We start from the raw sequence: 27,358 nt of genomic DNA on the forward strand, positions 1-27,358 counted from the left end.
CTAACCAACCTTTGAGATGGTCCCAATTTTTAAGAACTGGCAGATTCGATTGATATCTTATTTAAGAAATTAAATAAATACATTTACTATAAAATGTTTAATAAAATATTAATTGATAAATTAATTTGAATGTAATATCTTTAATTTTATAATAAGCTTAAATTTATATAATAATTATTTATCATTTAAGCACCAACACAACATATCCATATGGTCCTACCACCCCATATAAGCTCCCAACTGATGTTGGACCAAATAACTTAATAGAAATTTATAAATTTAATTTATTTATACCTATAAATTTATATTGATATATATTTATTTTTTATTTAAATAATTATAAAATTTATTATGCCATCTCATTCATAACTTTGATATTTATATAATTTTTATCATAACTAAATTTTAGGTAAAAAAATTTCGTCATTTGTACCAACCATCGGCTTTAAAATGCCGATCAAGCGGCTAAAGGTTCGATATTCGTTTTAAAGCCCTCGCCGCCGCCAAAAACCCTAGCAACAACCAGCGAGCATGGCTAAGAAGTCGAAGGAGAAGCTACCTCCTCCTCCTTCTCCTACACCGCCCCCCTCCTCTTCCGACGAGGAGGACTCTCCTCCTCCTGCGATTTCTCCAGTGAAGAAGCCTGCCGCTGCTTCCACCACGGCAGTTCTGCAAAAGCACCCCGAGCCTTCCCCAAAGTTTTTCTCTGGAGAAAAAGCGGAGGATGAAGAGAGCTCTGAGAGTGAAGAGGAGTCCACGGACGAGGAATCATCTGAGGATTCCGGGGCAGCCGCTGTAAAAGCCAACCCACTACCACCACCACTGCCGACAGATTCCAGAAACGCTGATGTTAAGCAAGGTTTCAACACTTCTCCTCTTTCTGATACGGAATCAGAAGATGGAGAGGAGGTGGATTCCAGTTCTGAATCGGAGCAGCAGCCACTGCCTCCTCCACCCCAAGAAGCTGCAAATGGTGAAGGGAAGCAAGCTGCAACACCAATTTCTGGTTCGGACTCAGCCTCAGAAGATGAATCAGGAAGTAGCTCTGATTCTGATGCTGTTGCACCTCCTTTTCGGGTTTCCTCCCGCAACGCTGCCGATCCTTCGTTGAAACCACTAAGTTCCAAGCCAATGGGCAGCCCTGTTCAGCCAGCGGACAAGAGCCCCAGCTCTAGGAAGCGATCCACCACCACCCCAGCCCAAATTTCTGAGAAAAAGAGAAAGACTGCTGATATAATTGGAGAAGAGGCAGTCCAGGAGAAGAAAGAGATTACCCGGAGGATTTGGAGCAAGGCAGATGAGTTGGCCTTGTTGCAATGCATTCTGGATCATAACGAGCACCATCACGGGACATCCACTCAAGTACCGGTGGAGTCCCTGCTGAAATCTGTGAATGATTCGTTATCCAGCTCTGTCACCCTGACCCAGATGAATGACAAGATTCGTAGGTTGAAGCAGAAGTATAACACTATTATTAAAAAGGTAAAAGATCCTAATAATCCAAACATTTCTAACGTTCATGATGCTGCTGCTTTTGATCTGTCGAAGAAGATTTGGGGTCCTCGCAAGGATGAACCTGTTTTTCCAGAGAATAATTTGAAGCCAGAGAAAGCGAAGAAAGTGAAGGAGATCATTAAGGAGGATAAAGGAAAAGCAAATCATTTGGCAGTGGAGTATCCTTTTCTGCGTTGGCATGCCAAGAATGACCACGCCAACATTGCATCAGTAGTGCAGAGTCATATACCTACTGCAGAAGCAAAAAAGTTGGAGGGAAGTTGTAAAAAGTTGGAAATTACTGAGATTCAGCTACACATGCGAAAAATGAAGCTCTTAGCTTCATCATTGAAGCTAATCGAAGATGCACTTGCAAAATAATGATACTGGTATTTTGACATGTTTATTGTATCTTTTTTAATCTGGGAGAATTCTAGTTTTGTTTGTTTTTAATGTTAATTGCTTGGAAGCATATGTCCTTATCACTCTTGTTCAGAAAAAAAATTGGAGCTTTGCTTGCTCTATCTATTGGATTTGATTACTTTCTTTGTTTTCCTAGTAATTTTATTTGTGTACTGTCGTCAAGTCCAACATTATAAGTAATCATAGAGATAACATGAACTATACTGACTGTTTTTTGGAGGCTGGTGACCAAGCCTTTTATGTTTTATTTTACATGTCTTTTTATATTTTATTTTTCTTTGTGAAGAACTTAAAATGGTTATTTTCATAAATCATAATCATACGAATTCATTGTTTCATATTTTGTACGTTTTGTTAGCTTGAGACTTCTCCGTGTGAAATTGAACATTTGACATGCAGTGCTTATTTTTGTTTTGATTCATAATTTCATTTGTAACAATAGGGCAGCCTTTTGAACTTGTGGCTCCTCTCTTTTATGCTTGTTCAGACAACTATTTACATGAAATGTCAAATAGTTTTCTGGGTGGATTATGAGGAGTTTTAAGGATTGTTTCTAGCAGTTTTGTGTCACGACCCGACCCGGCTAGCTCGAATTAACGGGGCGGGAGCAGACAGTCGTACAGAAAAATATCATAACATAAACATAATCATAAGACAAAATAATTCATAAATTTACATTGCCTAAACATTCTAAGACTCAATCAATCATCCTATAGGCTCTTTCATTGATCAGTATTAAATCCTTGGCTCTGATACCACTCTTGTCACGACCCGACCCGGCTAGCCCGAATTAACGGAGCGGGAGCAGGCAGTCGTACAGAAAAATATCATAACATAAACATAATTCATTTTGTTCCCCTTACTTTCATGCTTTTATCATCTAAGTATTTATTGACACAACAAGTGTCATTTGAAGATGCTAGAAAGCCCCACTAAACTTCTAATTTAAGCAAGTTTCGGCACAAATTTCAATCATGATGGAGATACATTATGTGCAATCACATGCTTGTCATTGATGTATAATGGGCAGTAGAAGTGCAGATTATGGTGGAGCTTTGACAAATTTATTAATAAGATGGGGATAATCTAGCATAGAAGAAGAACCAGCCAAAAAATAGAAAGATGAGATGGAGAAATAGGGGTGAATGAACACCTCAGGGGAAGAGAGGCATTGGTAAAGAGATAAAATTGGCCTCATGGCGAAGAGAAAATGGGAATAATTGATAGATGGGTTTGATGCTCTTACTTTGTAGCATTGTTGGATAGAAACTATTTGTTTTTTCCACTTAGGCTCATAGTTGGGCATCATGTTGGGTTAGCCATAGTGTGCTAATCTTAATTAGGTTGGATTTCTTTTAAGTGGGTTAAAATAGGGTTTTGTAAATAATTTAGATGGGATAATCGAGGATAGGACTTTTAATCATGATGGATATACTTTATGTGCAATTACATGCTTTTCATTGATGTATAGTGGGTAGTAGAAGTGCAGGTAATGGTGGAGCTTTGAGAAATTAATTGATAGGAAGGGAATAATCTAGCATAGAAGAAGAACCAGCCAATAAATAGAAAGAGGAGATGGAGAAGTAGGGGTGAATGAACACCTCAGGGGAAGAGAGGCATGGGTAAAGAGAGACTCATGGCGATGAGAAAGTGGGAATAATTGATAGATTGGTTTGATTCTTTTACTTTGAAGCATTGTTGGATAGAAGCAATTTGTTTTATCCATTTTGGGCTAGGTTGGGCATCTGTTGGGTTAGCCATATTGTGCTAATCTTAATTAGGTTGGATTTCTTTTGATGGGGTTAAAATAGGGTTTTGAAAAAAAAATTTAAATGGGATAATCATGGACAAGACTTTTGACCATTGTGGAGGTACATTATGTGCAATCACATGCTTTTCATTGATGTATAGTGGGTAGTAGAAGTGCAGATTATGTTGGAGATTTGATAAAATAATTGATAAGAAGGGAATAATCTAGCATGGAAGGAGAACCAACTATTAAATAGAAAGATGAGATGGTGTAGTAGGGGTGAATGAACACCTCAGGGGAAGAGAGGCATGGGTAAAGAGAGCCTCATGGCGATGAGAAAGTGGAAATATTTGATAGAAGGGTTTGATGCTCTTACTTTGAAGCATTGTTGGATAGAATCTATTAGGTTTTTTCCACTAAGGCTCATAGTTGGGCTAGGTTGGGCATCGTGTTGGGTTAGCCATATTGTACTAATCTTAATTAGGTTGGATTTCTTTTGAGTGGGTTAAAATTGGGTTTTGTAAATAATTTAGATGGGATAATCGAGGGCAGGACTTTTGATCATGATGGGGTTACATTATGTGCAATCACATGCTTGTCATTGATTAGAAAATATTAGAAATGACCTTTCTTTATTAGATCCAAATGAGAATTTGACTCTTAACCGGACACAATGGAGAAAAATGATTCATGTAGCCGACCCCACGCATTGGATAAAGGCTTGATGTTGTTGTGCTTGACATGCTTGTCATTGATGTATATTGGGAAGTAGAAGTGCAGATTATGGTGGAGCTTTGATAAATTAATTGATAAGAAGGAAATAATCTAACATGGAAGAACCGGCCAATGAATAGAAAGATGAGATGGAGAAGTAGGGGTGAATGAACACCTCAGGAAAGAGAGGCATGGGTAAAGAGAGAAAATGGACCTCATTGCAATGAGAAAGTGGGAGTAATTGATAGATTGGTTTGACGCTCTTACTTTGAAGCATTGTTGGATAGAAGCTATTTGTTTTTTCCACTTAGGCTCATAGTTGGGATAGGTTGGGCATTGTGTTGGGTTAGCCATATTGTCCTAATCTTAATCAGGTTAGATTTCTTTTGAGTGGGTTTAAATAGGGTTTTTAAACAATTTAGATGGGATACGGTTTTAATGGATAAGATAAGATTATGTGTGCATGAAAGGAGGATAGGATGAGGTGGTGGCTATATGAAGTTTATAACATATGTTATATCTTAAATGGGTGAGAGGATGGAGTATTTATACAATGAGAAAAAGGGAATGACATAATTGCAGTTGGCTTTCAAATTTGATTTGAGTTTGAACTTCAAATTGGTATATCAAGTTTTAGATTTCAAATTTCTTTTATTTCATAATATCAAATTCAAAGTTTTGAAATTGTGAACATCCGAATTTGATTTTTCAAGAAAATTCTTATTTTTTATGTTTTTGGGATTTTATAGGTTGTTCAACCGCACTAACTATTTGTATGGGATTTTATGAATGGATAGAATAAATACATAATCAAATGGAGGATAAGGTGTAGAATTTTGTGGAGAAAACTATGGATGTTAGGATTTCAATTTATGAAATGTTGGTGGAGTTTAGGGTTGACTGGCTGTAATGGAAAGATTGTAGGGTGTTTGTTTTATTAGGTAGGAGGGTGTTGAAAAGAAAAACAATAAGCCAAAAGAATAAATGGATAGAAAACAATAATAAGCTAAAATAAATTGCAGAAAGTTGGCAAAGTTGTATCAAAAACATGAATTTAGGAATGGTCAGTGCTAAAATATAACTAAGATGAAACAAGCAGAAATTTGAAATAAATGTAGAAAAATGCACCGCACTATCAATGAGAAGTATGTACTCATGGAAGAAAAAAGTGCTAAGTCTAATAGCCATGCTTTAATAATAATTGATATGAAAAGAGGGCAATGGAAGTGGATCTAGGAGGTTGAACCACAAGCGTGAAACTTTCATTTATTTAAGCTAGTGTCATGGTACATAAGAAGTCTTAAAAGTAAAGTTTTCGAAAAGGTCCCTCTTGAAGCCGCATACATGAAGACGAGAAAAGAGAGAGGGAATTTTAATATTCATGGGGTTTCCCTCCTAATGAGTCAATAAGGAGGAAGAAGGCTTGATCAAGGAGTTGTTTGGTCAGGAATAGTAGCTCTTTTTTTCTTTAAGGATGAATAGATAAGTTTTTTCCTTCTATAAATAATAATATATTATAATAAGATTTTCATTCATTGAATTAATTCATGCATTTAATTTGATCTAAAGGCTCTTCATTAAGTTTTGTTCTCTCCAAATGCCTACACACTCTCTATCTCATTAGTTAGCCTACCTTTCTCTCTTTCTCTCTCTGTTAAATTTGAGTTTGTGCTCCCTCTCTCTCTTTTCCACTCACTCTTTCTTCTCTTTCATTTTCTACCTCGGAGACAGAAGGTGGAGGACATTTTTGTCAAGGCAAGGGAGTCTACTAGGAGAAGGGCAAAGTAAGAAAAGAAAAAAAATAAAAACCTGTTAAGATTTTTAACTTAGTGCTTACAATCTACAATCCTCTCTCCACATGAATCCAATCCTAAACACCTGTGTTGTGCCTGCAACCAAGGCTAGTCTCCTAGCTCTTATTTTTTGGATCATGCAATATTAAGCATCCTAATTGAGGGGGAGGATCAACCAAAATCATTTTCCTAATTAAGTTTCAAAAGTGTGGATCTTGGTGGAGGTTTGATGTCTTGATTATTGAGAAAGAAAAGCCCTTATGTGGAGGAAGATTTAGGGAGATAAAGAGAAAGTTGAGATTGAAAAGAAGAGATGGATGCTTATTTAAGGGGAGGTAGACAAAAGGGTACAGGTGGATAGAAATAATCTCATGGCTAAGAGAAAGCGGGAAGATTTGATCCCTATATGGGATGCATAGAAAAGCCATTTCTTTTATTTATAATCAACAAAGTTGTAGCCTAGTGCATGAAGTCCCTTCCAATGAAGCGTCTGTGGTTGTTTGCTTTACAATCTTACTCCTATATTATAGATAGGTGATGTTTGTAACTCAAATATATGGCCTTTAGATTATTAAGTAAGCAATTAAACCATTTTCATAATTAGCCATCCTTCAAATTCAACCCAAATTGGGTATTGAGGCGCCTTTTGTTTGTGAGTTGAGGCACAAGCCTCAAGGTCATACCTCAAAATAAAAAAAATTTCTTAAAGTGTAAATAAATATTAAAAGCGATTTTTTATATAATACCCTAATAATATGTTAAAAGATGATATATTATCTTTTTATTGAATTATGAAGTAGCAAATTGATATATATCCCAATGCTCCCAATATGCTTCTTATTTATTTAAATTAGTCATCTTCCTCTTTCATAAATGTTTTTCATCAATATAAAGATGAGATTAATACTCCCAAATTTTTAGAGGAGGTGGTGGTGTTCTGCTTTCAAAGATTCTTGATGGTGGCTGCGATGGTGGTGGCTGTGGCGAAGGCGGCGAGCTAAAGGTTGAGGCAGTTGAGAGGAAGTTGCTGCGACTCGAGGGTGCATGAATGTGTGATTTGTTTGGGGCTTTACTTTAGGATTTATGTAAGTTTTAAATTATATATATATAAACTGGGTGAGGCGTAAGCCTTACACCAGCAAGGCGAGGCATGTCTCAACCAAGCTGAGGCACAAGCCTCATAAAAAAAACTTGAAGCGTAAGCATTGAGGAGTTTTTCACTAGAATTGCGTTGAGGTGGGCCTCAAGGTGAGCCTCATATTGCGCAATTTTAAACAATGATTAATTATAATAATAACAATGTTTTTGGATGATGTAATCCTAAGAAAATTGATAAAATGACAAGCATATCCACAATGGAAAATGATCATTTTACCTTTGACAAATAATAGAATTACAAAGAAGGGTGATTGGGTAAACAGGAAAGAACTGACATAATTATATGTTACTATAGACTATACTATAATAAAATACATGAAAATGACTGTGTTAAACAAGACTAAATTAAAATATTTTCTAGGTTTGACATAGCTTATTGCATTGCATTAGTTAGTATGTTTAACAATCAAGGTACAAACTCTTCTCCTTAGATTCACGCTCATTTTGTTATTGTTGTCCACTTCTCCTAAACCTTGTCCATTACTGTTCATTTGATTGCTAACCATTGGATGTATTTCTAGAATGTCTTAAAGCAATGTTAGTAAATTCTGCATTGTCACCTTTACTTCGTATGCTTTTTTACATGAGCTTAAATTATATTCACGCCTATAATCATTTAGGCCAGGCCATGCCAACGCTAACACTACCTATACCATGTGATAAGTCAATTCGTCGAGAAGTTATTTAAGTTATTAGTTTAGTCGGTGGATTTTTTGCAGATTTGAGCCACATCTCATGCATGTATTCAAAAGGCTATTTTTGGCTTCCAAATGATTGGGTTATATATTTTACATGGTATTTGTAGGATTTGCTTGTTTCTTGTTTTGATCAATCTTTCTCTTGTTTCCATTAGTGGTGAGACTTTTGAGCCCAAAAAAGGCCGTACGTTGGCCTTAAGCATTTATTTGTGCAGTAAAGCACTATAAAACGAGCTACGAGCCCTTGTGTTTTTAGAAGGTGCATGGTGCAGTCTTATATAGTATGACATTGTTTTATTTTCTTCCAACTACAGCATCTTTTTTTCTTGTGAAAAAGAAGAGAATGAACAGTTTTGCAGTGAGGTTTTACTTTTTATTGTATTGCTTTCTATGTAATACTAACGTAATATATTTATTGTTATATTTTCTTCTCTACATTTTTTTGGTGTTTCCTTAATGGATGATGTCAACGTTACACTAATTAAAGCATCATTGATTAATCATCTTGGCCTAAATATAGATATATTACTTTAACGAACACTGACTTTGACGTGTTTTGGCGATTTAATGAGATGAAGGCCTCTCATGCATGGTAGACGCTGTTACTTTTTTTACATGGTCCCATATGACAAACTAACATTTATCAATTATCTTGAACCATTAATATGCATATGCATAAATCTACATAAATAGTCTTCTTGTTTTGAATGATTTTAAGTATTTACTAATTGCCCATCCCTTTATCTCTCATTGTGTCTCTCCTTGTATGTATGAGTATGATTAATAACTAGGTTGGCAGCAATTGTTGGTTGTATTTATCATGTATTTGAAATTTTTGAAAACATATTCAATTTGCTAGCAATATAGGAGCTATTTAGTTGGAAGTTTTTATAATTTATATGTATTTATAAAATGGTATAAAATAAATACATGGTATTTGAAATTCTTAGAGTTGTTTGGTTAATTATAAAATTAATTTATGGATATCAAATTTTTGTTTGGTTGTAAGAAAAATAAATTTAACAATTTAATGTAAAATACTTGGGCCTAGTGCAAACGAGTCGAGTCGAGCTCGATCAAGGAGTGTTCGAGTCAAGCTTGACTATTAAAGACCAAGCTCGAGCTCGAGCTCAAAATTTGAGCTCAACTCGTCATCTTGTTGAGCGGCTCTTCGAGCTATGCTATCGAGCCCCGCTATCGAGATCCATCGCTTGTTGTAGCATCCGTCGTCCCGAGGATCGTCATCGTCGTGTCTACGGTCATGATCGTCGTACCGAGTGGTTTTAGCGTAGCCATGGTCGTCCCGAGGTTCGTCTGTTGTCGAGATCACTCACCGTTGCGTCTGACATCGAGTCCATCATCCCGAGCTCGTTCTGTCGCGTCTATCGTCGAGGTCGTTGTCAAGATCGAAATTCCCACTGTCGAGATCGTCGTCTAGCTCGTCCCGTCGTCTGCCGTCAAGCTCAAAAATTTCCGCTATTGAGATCGTCGTCGAGCTCGAAATTTCCCGCTATTGAGATCGTTGTCAAGCTCATCCCGTCGTCTGCCGTTGAGATCATCGTCGAGCTCGAAATTTTCCGCTTTTGAGATTGTCGTCGAGCTCTTCATGTCGTTTGCCGTCGAGATCGTCATCGAGCTCTTCCTGTCGTCTGCTGTCGAGATCGTCTTCGAGCTCAAAATTTCCTGCTATCGAGATTGTCGTCGAGCTCATCCCATCGTATGCGTCGTCGTCGTCGTCGAGATCCATCAATTTTTTTTATTTCCCACTCGCGACTTGGATTTCTCGCTTCATGGATTTGCATTTCCCTCCTGCGAGTTCTGTCGTCGAGCTGCTCGATGAGCTGATGAGTCGAGCAGCAGCCTGTTCGAGCTCGAGCTCAATAAGCCGTCGAGCTCGAAATTGTGTTCTAGCTCTACTCGCGAGCTCGATAAGCTCGACTTGTTGAGCCTGTTATCGAATCGATTCTGAGCCGGCTCGCTAGTAGGCTTGACTCGTTTGCACCCCTACTTGGGGCACATGACGAGCAGGAATTTTGGAGGTAGCGGGTGCAGGTGAAGGACATGGTGACACGTAACTGGTTGCCAATGAGTGTGAGAGTAAGTGCAAGTAGCTCCGCATGGGCATGCGATTTAGCAAGCAGAGGTCTTTTTCGCGATGAGAAATGCTTCGTGTTGTGTTATAAATTTGCCGAAATAGGAGAAATTCGAAATGCATGGAAAACAAACTAAAGGGGGATTTTAAATTCCTTAAATGATTACTTTGTGTATGTTTTTTTTTAATCAACTAAACACCTAAAATTTCAAAACCGCTATATTTATTTTCGAGAAAATGATGAAAATGGTCTATTAACACTTTATGAAGGACAAAAATGATCCCAACTATATTAAATGACCATTTTGGTCCTTTAAGTCTTTAAAAATGAATCAAAATAGTCCTATAATAGAATTATTTTGGTTCATCTTTAAAGAGATGAGGACCAAAATGATCATTTAATATAGTTGGAACTGAAGTAATTGTTTAGGGGAAATTGAATTCAAATTTTATTCCTTGGAATCATTACAAATATATATTCTCTAGGAGAATAAATAGAAAAATAAGGCCATTTAATCTAATTAATTATGATAAACAGATGAAAGTCATTTAATCTAATTGATTCTAATAATTATATCTCATAGATATTGGAGTTAGAAGAAGAAATATCCAATTGTAGCCTACAGTTATAGCCCATGGATTGCTTTCTTATTAAAGTTGTGGGCCCCCTCCTTACCGTGTGATTCAACACTCCCGAAAAAAAAAAAAACTTATCAAGTAGAGAGCCGGGTAGTGCCTTTGTTAGAACATTGACAAGTTGTTCATGAGTTGGGGTATATACTACAATTTTTGAGTTCTCTATTTTCTTAGATATAAATTGTCCGTCAATGATAACATTCTTTTGTTCTGTCGTGATTTGTTGTATCCTTGGTCATACTAATTGCAGATTGATTGTCAGATTTCAATTTTATCATGCCTTCAATCTTTATTCCCAGTTCAATCATTACTTATCTGATCCAAAGACCTTCACCAATTGTAACTACTAATACTCTCAATTCAGATTCTGCACCGATTCTAGAAACAATAGATTGTTTCTTGCTCCTTTATGTTAGTAGGTTCTCTCACACAAATGAACAATATCATGTGGTCGATTGACCGTCAACCTGGATTCCTGCCCAATCTGCATTATAATAAAGGATCAATTTCTTATCTTCATTTTTCTTGAATAATAGCCCATTTTCAGGAGTGTTCTTGAGATATCTCAAGATTTGATATACTTCCTCTATGTGCTCCTTCATAGGATTACTCATATGTTGCCTCACCATGCTAATAGCAATTCCATTATTTGGATGGTTGTGGGAGATGTATACAAGCTTTCCTACCTGACGTTGATATCTTCTTTTATTAACTGGATCCCCCTCCTTTTTTATCCCAAGTTTCTTCTTAGGATCCATAGGTGTACTGGATGGTTTGCATCCCAGCAGGCCGGTCTCCTTTAGTAGTTCTAAGGTATACTTGTGTTGGGAAACAAATATACCTTTGCTTGATCGAGCTATCTCCATACCAAGGAAGTATCTAAGTGATCCTAGATCTTTAACTTCAAACCCCTTGGACAGAGCCTGTTTGATCTTCATTATTTCCTTTATATCATTTTCAGTAAAGATGATGTCATCTACGTATACAATCAGTACTGCTACCTTGTTTTCTAACTGCTTCACAAATAAGGTATGATATGTCTGGCATTGTCTAAAACAATGGCCTTTTACATACTTTGAGAATCTTCCAAACCATGCTTTAATAGATTGCTTTAATCCATACAAAGATTTCCGTAGTTTACACACTTTGTCCCTTTTTCCATAAGGCTTTTGAATCCCCATTGGAATCTCCATGTAAACTTCTTCTTTCAGGTTCCCATTCAAGAATGCATTCTTGATGTCTAGTTGATGTAGGAGCCAATCTAAATTTGCTGCTAAGGAAATAAGAATCCTGATAATGTTGATATTTGCAACAGGAGCAAAAGCTTCATGATAATCTATTCCGTAAGACTGAGTGAATTCTCTTGCAACCAATCTAGCTTTCAGCCTCTCAACACTGCCTCCTTCTTATGCTTTACGGCGAACACCTATTTGTTGGTCACAACTTCTTTCCAGGTGGGAGATTTGAATTGCCCATGTTTGATTTTTCTCTCTTCTTTAATAGCCTGTCTCCATCCTGAGTTATTTAAAGCTTCCTGAATATTGGCCGGAATTTGCACATCATCCAACTTGGAAAGGAAGACTTGATAAATGTTTGATAATTTGCTATACGAGAGAAAGTTTTCAATTGGATGCTTGGTGCATGATTCTTTTTGGCCATTTGATGACTCTATCTCCTTTTGAACTTCCCCATTTTTCTCCTTTTCGTTCTTTTCCTTGAGTATATATATTGTTGTTCCTTAATTGCTACTCTTTGCATGGATTGATTATGACTTATGAGTGGAGGTAATAGGTCTGAAGGTGGAGGTTCATACATAGGAGATATACCTTGGGAAATACTCATGATTTTGATTTCTTGTGATATTTATGGATTTTGACTGGACTCTGTTTGGTTGTATAATAAGAAATTTCACTCTCAAGTTTTAAATTCTCCTTCACTCTCCCCTTAAATTTCAGAACTAGTGAAGTATGAGTTATTTTCAAAAAAGTTGACATCCATGGTTTCATATACCTTCTTAGAAGTAGAGAAAAAACATTGGTAACATCTTTTTGTTAGTGAATATCCAATAAAGTTGCATTTTTTTAATCTTGGGTCAAGCTTGCACCTATCGTGTGAATATATATGAATAAATGTAGAGGACCCAAAAACTTTAGGTGGAAGATTTGATGATATGAACTGAGCATGAGGACAGGCTTTGAGAAGAGTTTGTCTAGGTGTTTCAAAATTTAGTACCCGAGCAGGTAACCTATTTATTAGGTATGTAGTAAGAATGACTTCCCCCATAGATATTTTGGTACTTTTGTGAATAACATAATATATCTGACAACTTTTAGGAGTTGCCTATCTGACAACTTTCAGGAATTGCCTATTTTTTCTCTTAGCTACCTCATTTTGTTGAGGCATATACGCACATAAACTCACTTGGATTATCTATTAGCTTGATAGGTATTTTCTCATGATAGAATGAAAGTACTTTCTCATTGTTTGACTTTAAAATATGGTTTTTTTTATCAAATTGGCTTTGAATCATCGGTTGAAATGATTTGAATATCCTTTCAACTTTGGATTTTTCTTTTATTAAATAAACCCAAGTGAGTCTAGTATGATCGTCAACAAATATTACAAACCATCTTTCACCACTTATATTTTTAACCTTGAGGGTCCCTAAATTTCACTATCGATCAAGGCAAAAGGTTTAGAAGGTTGGTAAGGAACAATTGGGTAAGATGATCTGGTGTATTTAACCAATTGACAATTTTCACATTTGAATAAACTTGGATTTTTATTAATAAATAAATGGCAAAAAAGTTTTCATGATACATTAAATTTGGATTACCTAATTGATAATGCCACATGATAATCTCTCCATCTTTACTAACTCTAGAATGACTCTCAACAAATTAATTCACAATAGGATGATTATTAACAACAATTATGGATTTAGTACTGCCAATCTTCTTCTCTGAATCGTGTTGTTGAAAAATATATACATTATTGGATAAAATTGCTAAGGAATTAAGATCATGAGTCAATTTACTAATGAAAATCAGTTACACTCAAGATTGGGCTCATAAAGCACCGATTTAAGGGTGATAGCTTCTGTGACAAAAGTAGGGGTGTCAATATTGGACCCGACCCGAATCTGACCCGAAAATTTTGGGTTTGGGTACCCAAACCCGAAGCGGGTCGGGTTCGGGTCTAGAAAACCGGCTCGTTTGCAAAATCGGGTCGGGTTTAGGCTGACCCAAAAACTCGAGTATGACCCGAACAATAACGAAGCCGAACAACAACGAGCAAACTCCGGTCGTTGCTCCCGATCAAAATGTTGTAACTTCCAATTCGATGTGAGGGAAAATCGTCAAAGGAGCAATGTCGAACAACCACAGAGCCAAACAACAATGATCAACGAGCGAAGTCGAATAGCAATGAAGCCGAACAACAACGAATGAACTCTCGTCGTTGCTTTCGATCAAAATGTTGTAACTTTCGATCCGATGGGAAGGGAAAATCGTCAAAGGAGCGATGTCGAACAACCACAAAGGAGCCGAACAGAATTGAGCGAAGTCGAACATGACGAACAACAACAAAGCCGAACAACAACGATCGAATTCCCGTCGTTGCTTCCGATCAAAATGTTGTAATTTCCGATCCGATGAGAAGGGAAAATCGTCAAAGGAGCGATGTCGATCAGCCACCAAGGAGCCGAAGAAGCGACGCTTGCAATCTCTACACCTCCTGCGAAGCAATGAAGCCCAACAACAATGGCGAAAAGAGAAGATGAAAGGCACTATTCAGGTCGGGTTGGGTTGACCAGAACCCAAAGCAGGTCGGGTTCGGGTCGAGAAAATTGACTCGTTTGCAAAAAAAGGTCGGGTTGACCCAAACCCGAATAGTTTGGATGTTGTGCCATCAGCAACCTTAACTACTCGATTTGAATGATAAGGTTTATAGTCATAAGGGAGTGTAATGTCTCTTGTTATGCGATTTGATACTCCTGAGTCAATAACAAAGTTTTGACTGTTTTATACCTGAGCGAGCGTTTAGGTTGGTAACAGATTATGAAGAATGTTGGTTCGTGATGTTGTTATTTAGCAACTTCAACATCTCTAAATACTCATTGGTGAAAGGAATAGCTTCAGCTTTGATTATCGATCTTGTGTGGTGTTGAAAGAGTTTGCCTTTGCTTTCTTATATTGATTTATTTGCCTTCCAATAAGCTGGTTTTCCATCTAACATGTCTCCTTTGTATGTCTTGGTTTGGCACAGGGATCACATCCATGTTCTTCCTCCCTTCTTTTGATGTCGAATTTCAACATGTGAGGGCTTGCGATTGATGTGGACAGTAAGAGTATTTCCTTCTTTAACCTTTGGAGATCCTTATAGGCCCTCCAACATGACCTTTCTTCTGCTCTCTTCCCTTCGAACATCATAAAAGGCTTCCTGGAGATTTGGAAGAGGTTTGGGTCCCATAATCTGTCCTCTAACACCATCCAATTTTTTGTTCAAACCCATCAAGAATTTGAATATTCTTTTTGTCTGAACAATTGTCCGGTGAAGTACGTGATCTTTCAGGCATTTTCATTGATACTGTTCAAACATATCTAATTGTTGCCAATAAAGGGTTAGAGTATTAAAATATTCAGTTACGGTCTGGTCCTCTTGTCAGCAGTCTCGACTCCTGAAGGATGGTCTCAATTGCGAATAGCTCGAAAGTGTCGTCACAACTGGAGTAGTTCTTTTTAATGGCCTCCCATATTCCTTGGGCCGTCTCGTAAAGAAGAAAGTTCTCACCGATTTCTACATTCATGAAGTTGTTGAACCAAAATATGATATGATGATCATATGCTTTCCATATTTTGTAGAGAGGATCGGTTTTTGGTGGTATAGGGGCTTCACCAGTGAGATAGTTCTCTTTCCCTCTCCCACAAATAAACATTCTCACCGATTGAGACCATTGCAAAAAATTTATTAAATCTATGGTTTGTGATGAGAGGAGGAAGAGGAGAAGAGTTGCCTGCAGATCCAGAGTTTTCAGTATTTAAATCGGTAATATTTAGGTAGGAGGATGAGATATCACTATCCATGGACATGGTTGAGTTTGCTCGAATTAAAGAGAAGATAAATTCTAGGCAATGGATACTAGTGCTTAAAGAGAGGCTATCGGCAGGATGGAGAGTTACTGCCGGCTGAAGGCAAGAAGAAATGGAGGAAGGTTTGCCACCAACACTCAGAGAAGGCTGACGATTTCTCTAAGCTCTGATACCATGAATAAATTATTGAGGAGAAATTGAATTCAAATTTTATTTCGTAGAATCATTACAAATATATACACTTTAGGAGAATAAATAAAAAAATAAAGACATTTAATCTAATTAATTATAATCAACAGAAGAGGAAAGTCATTTAATCTAATTGATTCTAATAGTTATATCCCATGGATCTTGGAGTCAAAAGAGGAAATCTCCAACTGTAGCCCATGGTTGTAGTCCACGGATTGATGACCTGTCAAAGTCACAGGCCCCCTCGCCGTGTGATTCAACAGGAACTACTTTGATATTTTATGAAGAGTTAAGAGATTATTTTGATTCTTATCTCATTTATTTTTCTTACACTCCTAATGCATTCAACCTAACAACAACTTAAGAGCTTTTAACTCTCAAAACTTTATGTTTTTAAGGTACTAGATGGCCATACACACCTGGTGAAGTGCATTTATAAAATATTAGTTGGTCTTTTTCGCTTCAATCCCTTCCTTATCTTTCAAGAAACATATCATTCACTTTGGATGAGGTAAAGGGAGGAAATTTATACGAGAAATCTGAAAGAAAAATCAACAAACCTTTCCCTTAATCCTTATCGTCCGTTTCTCTTGTTCTTCAAATCCCTCCCAAAATAATACTCTAATAACGATAAGAATGAAAAGGAATCATTATTTCCTATCATAGAAAACAATTATGTGCTAAAATTAGAAAAACGAAACTCACTTTCCTCTCCCGCACAAACGTTCCGTCGCCCGCCCCTCTCTGTTTCGCGCGAACAGTTCTGTTCCGCGATCCTTCTGTTCGCGGGATTATAAAGGGTGGGCCGTTGAACCGGCCGGAAGAACCGGTTGTCACATAGATGGCCATACACACCTGGTGAAGTGCATTTATAAAATATTAGTTGGTCTTTTTTAATGGAAAAGTCTAAATATTTGAACTTGGTATTTTTCAGACGTTCATCAATCAAGGTTTATCCCAAACTGTAGCTTGTTGAAAATTGCATGTGAGTATGTTCCATTATCTTTGATAATTGTGCCCTTAATGTCTGACCTTCAAGTGAGTTTACTAGCTTTAGGGGCTATTTGGGTTGAGTACAAGGAGTGCAAAGTATTTGAAATGTAGAGGTTTTAAAAAATATTGGTGTTTGGTTTGAAGTAAAAGAAATGCAGAGTAAAATTTTGAAGTATTTGAAATTTGTCCTCTAATTGAATTTAGGTGTATTTGAAAATCATTATATTTGACTAATTTCAAAGTACACTATAAATTCTTTATCATTGTCACCACCTGTAGCCTCTACTGTCACCCGCCCATTGCCGTTGTCGGTCACCTTTGTTATCGCCGCCTTTGCCACTGCCATTAGCCACTTGCCGTTGCCAATGCTACCTTTGGCTACCACCGCCTGCTGTTGTCTCTGATCATTGCCATTGTTCGGTTTACATTATATTCATTTTACTACAAGCCAAATAAAAAAAAAAATTGCTCGTATTTACTTTACACTCATCCATTTAAAATACATTGCACTTCATTTTACTTTATATTACTTTCTTCAACAAACCATTCTACCTCTTAATAAGAAGGAAATAAAATTTTAGGCTTTTGCTGGTTGATTTTAAACTCTTGCTTCTCTACTTCCTACTGTTTAAAATATCACACATAGCTACTCTTTTTGACAAGTCAATTTTCGAGGAGCATCATTCTTTTATTTCCATTAGTGAAAATCTCGCATCTTCGTTAAGTGTTGGGTTCTTATTACCAAGGAACTTATTATTTTGAAACTTTAAATTTGCGTTATTGTAATTTTATCTGATAATTTATCTCATTGTAAAGGGCCTTTATAAATCAAGCTGTTTCATGTGTTTTGATTTATAATTTCATTTGCTAATTTTTTTCTCTTTCTATACGATATTCTGAATATATGGCTAATTTACATTTATTTTGACAGTTTTTCAAGTAATTTTATTAACCTTGATGTTATTTTTATAAGCATGCTGGTCCCTGAAAAGTTTTGAACTACCAACATATTTGATCGGCACATCATTTTATGTATCAGTGTGAATTAAAGGTATAATTAAGATAGCTGAATCTTCTGTTTTTGCTATCGATTTTACTTGCATCTGACTAGGGAAGCTTCCTTGTATTTTTTATGGTTGATTTAGGACTGAAAACAAAGAGAATATGATTTGCTCAAAGGTTTGACAGACTTTTTTGTTAAATACATCATAAGTAGCAAATATTTTGCTGATATATATATACACACATGACCTCATTTAATAATTCAATTGTGTAGCATATGCACCTCTGAAGGTTTCCATGGCCATATTTGGGTTTAGCAACTTCTTAGAGTTTGAACTATAAATAATATTCTTTATATATGGCCTTCATTTTTTATCTGCAAGCACTTTATTTAGAAGAGGCAGACACACCCACTGAATTATGAGAGATTATTGTGTGCGGACACTGGACGGGAGAGAACCGTCCGATTTTCTCTTTGTCTACAGTAAAAGCGCAGTCAAAGCACAGTTACTATAGCAGCTGCGCTTTGACTGCGTTTTTGCTATAGACAGAAAGAAAATCAGGCGGTTCTCTTTGTCCATTGTCCAGTGTCCGTACACAATAAAATGTCCTGCATTACAGCTAGAATGCAATATCCACTTCTTCATTCTCTTTCCATGTTCCTTTCTCTTCAACTTTCATGTCCCAGTTAATCATTCCAAATACACGCCGAAATAAATTATATTTTGTTCTTAAAGAATCTCCATTTTTACGTGCAGAATGGCTTAAAGTGGAAAGGGAAGCTTAGTTGAGAATGTGCGGTTCATTTAGCAGCAGCCTGAGGTGCTCAGCCAAAGCTTAAACTGGGTAATTATCATCGCAGAACGCTCTAGTAGAGTTTTGTCTCAGCTTTTTTCTTCTGTTTAATACTGTAGCAGATAACATTGCTGAAAGAAGCGTGACTTCTTATGGTCTTTTTATTAGTCATTTGGGGAAGATATATACACATAACCTGTAAGATACTCTATTGTGCTGTGTTACAGATGTTTTGGCAAAGTTATCTATGTTTTCATGCATTTGGCGGAAGATTGCTTATATTCTCCTGTTGCTGTACTTTGTAGTTGAGATTTATGTATGGTTCTATCAGTTCATTTAATCAAAATTGATATTCAATAACTTGGTGACCTGCTCCAGATAATCTTGCTTTAATTAAATTCATTCTAAAATTTAATGAAGGACCATCATAGTTATATTTTGTCTGCCATGCCATTTGTTTGTGGTGTTATGTATTGCCTTTGGTAATTTCTTGAATTGTGAGGGTAATAGTGTAGTCATTTTGAGGTTTGTTTCATATTTTGTGGAGTGTTTAATGGTTATGCTGCTTTGTAAGGATCATCCATTGCATATTGAGATTTTAGGACTATCTAATATTTAGGCTATGTTTGAGGAGAAATTATTCTGTGCGGATATCGGATCCTATGAAGATGGATCAGAGCACGTCATATCACTTGGTACACAGCGGGTACACAATCACGGTATACAGCAAATGGGTGATGTGACGTGTTCTGATTTGCTTTCGGATGACATCCATATATGCACCGAAAAATTAACCTGTTTAAGACACATGTAGCATTATATAAAGTTGGTTGTGAAGTCGTTCTGGGCAATTTGACTTAAATTTTTGAAAAAATAATAGGAAAGTATCACCTAAATGAAATCATGTTTGTTATTTTAAAAGCAAAATGGTAAAAAAATCACCATTGTTGGACTTGTAGTTATGTTGAATGAAAATTTTGATGTTTTGCATGAATTTCTTTCTCCTCTATGGCATGGAAAAATATATTGTGCTTAATAAGAAGGGCTAAGCACAATGATAGTATCCTACCTTATGTATTTATGTTTTCATGTTACTAAATTGTTTTTTTAAATGTTTTTGATCCTTCTAGTGATTGAATAATGAGAATCAAATCATATCATCTTTAAGATCCACTATATAGAGTATCACACTCCAAAGGCTGATAGATGTGAAAACCTTTAAGAAAATAGATCCAAATTTTTAAATATCGAGACATCTTTTGACGTAATTATTGAAATTTTATTAAGAAACTTGAAAGTTAAGCGTGTTTATGTGAGAGTAATAATCATAGGATGGGTGACATCCTGAAAATTTACATCAATATGATAAAATCGTGAGACCATTAGGTCAGAATATATAAGACATCGATAGTTAATGGTTTTGATTGTTTCAATGGATGGGTGGAAGAAGGCTCTAGGCGTCGAGATTAATGTTATTAGAGATATTTGAATTGAATAATCAAATTTATATCGATAGTTTTGACGTCAATATCAATTATCTATATCTAATGATCATATTTATATTAGAATCTTGAGATTAATGTTTGGTGAGGAGCATTGACTTTAATACTATCTATATTACATGGACTTTTGTCCTATTTGAAGTTAGTTGCATGAAAATCATATGAGCACAAATCTTAATATTTTTAATCAAATACGTTAAATAAATTTGAAGCCTTTTTTATAATCATTATTGCATGTTGAAGCATTCGCGACAGTAGAAAAATAAAAAGCTTAATATTAAATTCTACCGTCGCAAATGCTCCAACATGAAATAGTCATATCAATAATATGTAATTACCAGCCTTTTAACTATTATGTATTCATGATTTTATGTGAAAATGTTTGACATAGCAAATTATTCAATGACATTAATTTGATAAATTTAAAATATAAAAGATTAATTATTCAACTAATTCAAAATTTTATTCTATGCGAGATTACCCACCAAACAGTCGTGGTTGATCGCCCCGTTCTCTCTTTTCTCCTCGAGGAGTTGGGCGGGCTACCAAACCAGTTTCGGGTCCCACCGCACCAACTCCTTCTACCGACACGTGCCGGTTTCATTCCTTGATAGGTAATGGCGCACTTCGTCCACCGCTTCACTCGGACCCGCCACGTCATGCAGCTCGGCTTAGCGCTCAAGTCGAAGCCGAAGCCGACTTCATCTGACATAAATATTTATTTTTAATTTTTTTATTTTTTATTTTTTGGCATCTGACATAAATATGATGTATATATATATATATAAATTGATAGCAGAAATTCTACGAGATGATTTTATTTATTTATTATGTCTAATAAGAGTCAAATTTTTATTTTGGCTTTGCTTGGGGCGACTTTATTGCTTCTTTTTAAAACAGTTTTTTCGTAAAACAAATTTTTGCTTAAAAGAATTTGGTACTAAAAAACTGCTAAAGAAAACAGTAAAAAAGCCGTTCCAGACAAATTCTTAAGAAAGCCATCACAAACAAAACCTTAAGGCTTGGTTTGGTTATCAGGTATTTTTTGTAAAAGCTAGTTTTAAAAATGTTGATTGAGAGAATTAAATAGTAGAAAAATTAAGTTTTGTAAAAAATATTTTTACAAAAATGTCACATTCAAACATCAACAAGAAATAATTTATGGTTTCAAAATAGAAAAATCAAAATTAAGCCCTCTCAAACGGAGAAATTATTCTGTGCAGAGACCTGACACAGAACGCCGTCCAAAGTCCAACAAGAATACTCCACGTCAACGGTACTGAGCCGTGGTACCAAACGAATAGATGACATGGCTCATTCTGATTGGTCTCTGAATAACTCTACCTTTGTGTTTTTGTTTGCAGCCCTACTCCATCTTAGAGAGAAAAGGTCACGTGCTCGTCTTCCTCCTCAGTCAACGGAGAAATTCATGAAGTTGGCTGCACGTTTTTAATCGCTTGACTTTTGCGTCTTACTTATAATGGTTAGATGACAGGCTACCTTCGCGGGTCAGTTAGGGGACTAATCGAGGTAGATAAAGTAAGGAGAGCTTAGTCAAATTGAAATTATTTATAAAAATATATAATCAATATTAAAGAATCATTTGATTCATATAAGTAACGGGGGAGCCATAAATTTTATTCAGGGTGCCTAAATTAAAATAGTTCTATGAATACATTAAAATAGTTCCGCTATATGATTAAAATTAAGAATGCAAATAACATGACTTTTAGAGCTTAGACATAAACATCTGTCACAGACGATCTTCATTTGTCATATACAATTAAAAAATGTGGTGTATATATCTAAATAATGAATATACAAATCATGTGGGCAACTTCTAGTTTGCGTGTGCATCCTATATTAAATAATATGCACTACATAAATTTTAGTCAATTTAATCATAAACTTGCATATACATATATACAAGAACTCAAATTTACGACCTTTTTAGTTTAATACTTTTTAAAATAATTTTTTAGTACAAATTTTTTTACTAGAATTTTTTATACTTAAATTTTGCTTCGGAAAACAGTAAGAAAGCTATCCTAAATGAAGTCTTATGCTTCGTTTGGACTGCTTCTTAAAGTAGCTTTTTAATATAAAATTTTTATTTGTTGTACTAGAAAGCTGTTTTAAGAAGCAGGAAAAAAGCCATCCCAAACGTAGCATTAGTTTTCGTCTGGAACGGCTTTCTTACTGCTTATTAAAGCATCTTTAGTAAAAAAATTTAAGTTTTTATACTAGAAAGCTGCTTTAAGAATCATATATTAGCTTCGTTTGGGATATTTTTATTATTGATTTATAAAACAACTTTTTGTATAAAAAAATCAAATTTAATAAATTTTTGCACTACAAAAATATTTTTAAAAACAGGAAGAAAGCTGTTACAATCGAAGCCTTGGTTTCATTAATACAAAAAAAAAAAAAATAATAAATAAATAAATAAACAACTTGTAGGCCAACTAAACATTATTATAGACGGTTAGCTGTATCTATCAGATAGAAGCATTAGAATAGAATTTTCTCCTTCAATGCAATATAAAAAGTAGCAGAATGAGCCCAACAGCCCAAGTGCTGACCATTTTCTTTGCACATTAGTACAGGATTAATGTTTTCTATTCATATTATTATTGCATAAATGCCAGTTGTTGAAGAAAAATATTTTTAATCATGAAATAAATAAATAAATATTTTTAAATTTGAAGACTTCTCATTACTTCTTTGGGATAATTTTATATAAATCATTTAAATTTTGATTATTTAAAAGTTAATATTCTTTTATTTTTATTCATTAAAATTCAACATAAGTATAATAAAATGCAGCATAATTAAAATAAAAAAAAAATATACTTTTGCTATCAATATTTTGTCAATGATTTAGGATCAGTTTGAGATAAGTTTTTTACAATATTTTTGTTCTAAACCCTAAATACAGTTCTATTTGACTATTATTTTCTTCTACATTTTCACAGCTTTTTAGAAAGTTATGTCATGAGAAGTTTCTTTTTATAATATAAATTGCTAATATGTATTAGTTTTAAGAAGATAATAATTTAATTTTTAAAAAAGAACATATTTATAATATCCACAACCGTTTTCTAAATAGCAACATAATCACTTTACAAAACACAATAACCATCCTACACATATTCTTAGTTGTTGTAGCATATTCAAATGCATTGATTTATAGATATAAATAATTTTGATGGTATGTATATAGTATAGTTCTTCCTATTTGTTCTAAAAATAAATTATGTCCTATTTATCAAAACTTAACATATGATAAGATAGCCCTAATTATCCAACATGAAAATAAACATACAAGAGAACATTAGAATATAGAAGGGATAAATAACATCACAAGAAACTTTAGCATAGATAATGATGAATCCACATTTGTCATACTTTAAAGAGGATTAATTCTTACAAATTTCTATTCCTTTGATCCTAGTTTGCTCTCTTTTTTTTTTTTTCTTTTCTCTTTTATTATTTTTCTCTCCTAATGTTTTTTTTTCTATATTTTTTTTATTCTCTCTCTCTCTCTCCCTCTCTCTCTCTCTCTCTCTCTCTCTCTCTCTCTCTCTCTCTCTCTCTCTCTCTCTCTCTCTCTCTCTCTCTATCTCTCTCTCTCTCCTTCCCTACTGATTAGAGTTGAAAGAAATTATAAAAGGAAATAGGGGAAAATGTCTACACGTTGCTTCAGTAAAAATCCTAATTTTGAATAATATAAAATTTCAGATTTGTTTTTAGACTGCTGTATGGAGCAATGCATTGCTACGCTTTCGAGCATTGTGGCACTTAGAAGCGCTAGAGATGCTTTGATGTCATAACTCTCTGTTCTACAGTAACTCTGGAATTGCATGTAGCACAACAACATTAGATCAATCACTTGGGCACTACGGTGCCATACATTGGGACAAGTTTATATGCACCCCCCCCCCCCCCCCCCCCCCGACACACACACCCACCGCACCTCACTCCACTCACTCACTCGACTTGTCGAGGAAAAAAAAAAGAGAAGGGGAGGAGGATAGAAGAAAGAAGAAACTGGATTTAAGCAGCTGGTTTTTTCCGCCGCTTTTATGAAAATTACTCAAATCATTGTAAGAAACTTCTATATCTTGTTGTTTTCAAAGATTTTTCTTTCAATCATTTATTTTTTCCCAAATTAATTTTATTTTCTCCAAATTTAGTGAATTTCTACCACGTAACTTTTTGTATATCGTAATACCGATTATTCTAAGCATTTTGACTACTTGGTTTCGTAATTTCTATTATAACTAAAAAAATTTACAAAAGATATTTTTATCTATAACAGTCAAAAATTATTTCGAGAGTTATTATAAGTTCAAATTAGAAGTTGTCTTCACCATAACAAATACATTGATGTGTTTTAGGTTCACTATTTTTTTTTTCATAATTTTAGGGTAATAGTAAAATTTGTTAAGAAATTGACACATGTCGGTACAAGCGAGGGTTTTGAGACTGTTAGATGTCTATTTTGTAAACTAATTTCACTAGAATATTTTAAATAAAATTGAGTTATTTTATGAATATTTTTTTATAATTTTTGGAATCCCTAAAAGAATTTTTCTGAATTTTATACTAAAATTTTATAATAATAATAATATTATATAATTATTTTATTTTAAATATATATATATATATATATATATATTGTATTTATGTTACTAACAAAGAGGTTACCTTGTACTTAACCTCTTTGCCTTTAATAGAGGTGGGCGATAGATAGGTGATAGAATCAGCTTTTGTAGATGACACTACAATAAGGATTCATTTGATTAGAAAAAGACAGGGAACTACACATGTAAATAAAAGAAGTATTATAATAAAAGAATACATGATAGTGGAATTTTAATTTGGTGACTTTATTTATATCAAAGTTAGTTCTATGAATTGTATTAGTAGATTTGGAAGAATCACTAAGCTAAGTCTAAGATACATTAGACCTTTTGACGTTATTGAGAGGATTGATAGTTCTGCTTGCACAATATATTTCATGTATCATATCTAAGGAAGTGGGCATTTGATTCTGGTCAGAGATTATATACTAATAATGTTGAGGTTTATTTGAACCTGCACTATAGAGAAGAGCCATATGGGATTCTAGCATATAATATTAGAAAACCGAGGAGCAAAATAAATTCAAATGATCAAGTTGTAGTGGAAGGATAAGACTATCAAAGATGCTGCTTGGGAGAAGGAATCTAAGATGACGTAGCTATATCCATTATTTTGATTTGAGAATGTCGAGAATAATATTTTTAAAAAATGTGGATTGTTATAACTCAAAAATTAATAAAAGATATTTTTATCTAAAATAGTAAAAAATAATTTTACGAGTCATTATAAGTCTAAATCAGAAACCATTTTCGTCATAACATATATATTGTTGTGTTTTAGTTTTATTATTTTTTCAAAGTTTTTTTTAACATTTGTGAAATTCTTTAAGAAATTGACACATGTTGTCATAAGTGGAGGTTTTGAGACTGTTAGGTGTCTATTTTGCTAACCGATTTAAAAAAAAATTAAATAAAATGTGTTATTTTATGAATATTTTTAAAAACTTTTAGAATCCCTACAAAAATTTCTATGAATTTTATACTAAAAATTTATTGCAATAATAATATTATATTATTATTTTATATGAAAAAAATCTAAAAGCACTAATCATGTTTCATTTAAGGCATTTCAGCTAACAAAGGAGGGATTTGAGAAGATGAGAAGAAATAGTAGGAAGAAAGCAAGTGTTTGACAGTAATAGATCAATTTTTTTAATCAGTCCAGTTGAAAAATTTGTTTGTCTCGAGATATGTTATATTTTGACTATTTCAATTATCAATAATTTATTATTTATAATATTTTTCTGATCAAATTTATATTTTTTAAACATAAAAATAAGGATAACTTTATCTTGACAAAACTTTTATAGCTTTATTTTTTATATATTATAGAGATTTAGATTATAAAATTTTTGAGTATATTCTAAAAAATTTATGTCTAGAGGTTTTGAAAAAGCTGTAATTTTTTCTTACTCAGGAATTTATTTTGACATCTCAAAATTGTCCTTTAATTCAATTAAGACTTTAGAATGATATTTTATATAATCTCTAATAATTTGGTTTTTTTTTTTTGAAACAATGAATTTTTATTCAGTAGTGTTTCTGTGGCCTATCCTTAAGATATTTTGATAATTTCTAAATTTAATTGAAGTATGATTTAATTAATGAAATGCATATATAAAATATGATATGATGTGGCGTGAAATGAAGTGATATTATGCCGATGCAGTGGGTGACCAATGTGGGATTTTATTATGCCAGCGCCAGTGAGTGGCCAAGGTGAGATTTTATTATATTAGTGCTAATGGACGACCAAGGTGGGCTTCTATTATGTTGTGGGCTGAGGGATACCTGTTGGATGACTATGGCACCCCAAGAGTGGGGGGGGGGTGACTATGGCACCCCAAGAGGGGGGGTGAATTGGGGTTTTCAAAATTTTTATTAAAAGAAGAAAATTAAAATGATTTTAAAACAATTTTAAAAAGTGTAAGTAATCTCACAATAATTCTTATAAAAAAAGACAGAAAAATAAATGTAAGGAATGAAAATAAGAGGCACAATATTTTTACGTGGTTCGGTCCGGATTCCAATCCGACCTACATCCACGCTAGCAACCTCTCGGGCTAGAATTCACTAATCCCAGATTTGCTTTGCAAACCTCACTTCTTTAAACCAAAAAAGTTCTTTACAACCTAAGTACTCTCATATACGGGCGAGTACAACCCAATCTAATTACAGTTAAAACTTCTCTAGGTCAAATGACTTAGATAAAGAAAATGAAAAATACAATTTGATGTAAATAAAATAAGCTCAATTAATCTTGCAATAAAATATCCACATTATTTGAGGTGATCTTACAAATTAACTTTAATCACCTCACTACTTGCAAATGGAATATTAAACTTGCACACTTAATTTAAGATAGATTTATATTTTGTTTAAA

General features: G+C 34.4%; 1 protein-coding gene across 1 annotated transcript; it reads left to right on the forward strand.

The window, feature by feature from the left end:
• Window positions 1–444: 444 nt before the first annotated feature.
• Window positions 445–19,114, forward strand: LOC110099185 (probable transcription factor At4g01260). Its single transcript, XM_020826266.2, has 2 exons — window positions 445–1,883; window positions 18,791–19,114. The coding sequence occupies exon 1, from the start codon at window positions 532–534 to the stop codon at window positions 1,873–1,875; it is 1,344 nt and encodes a 447-aa protein (XP_020681925.1). The 5' UTR covers window positions 445–531; the 3' UTR covers window positions 1,876–1,883; window positions 18,791–19,114.
• The last annotated feature ends 8,244 nt before the right edge of the window (window positions 19,115–27,358 follow it).

Source organism: Dendrobium catenatum, unplaced genomic scaffold (genome assembly GCF_001605985.2).
Source record: "Dendrobium catenatum unplaced genomic scaffold, ASM160598v2 fragScaff_scaffold_203, whole genome shotgun sequence".
Lineage (NCBI taxonomy): Eukaryota > Viridiplantae > Streptophyta > Magnoliopsida > Asparagales > Orchidaceae > Dendrobium > Dendrobium catenatum.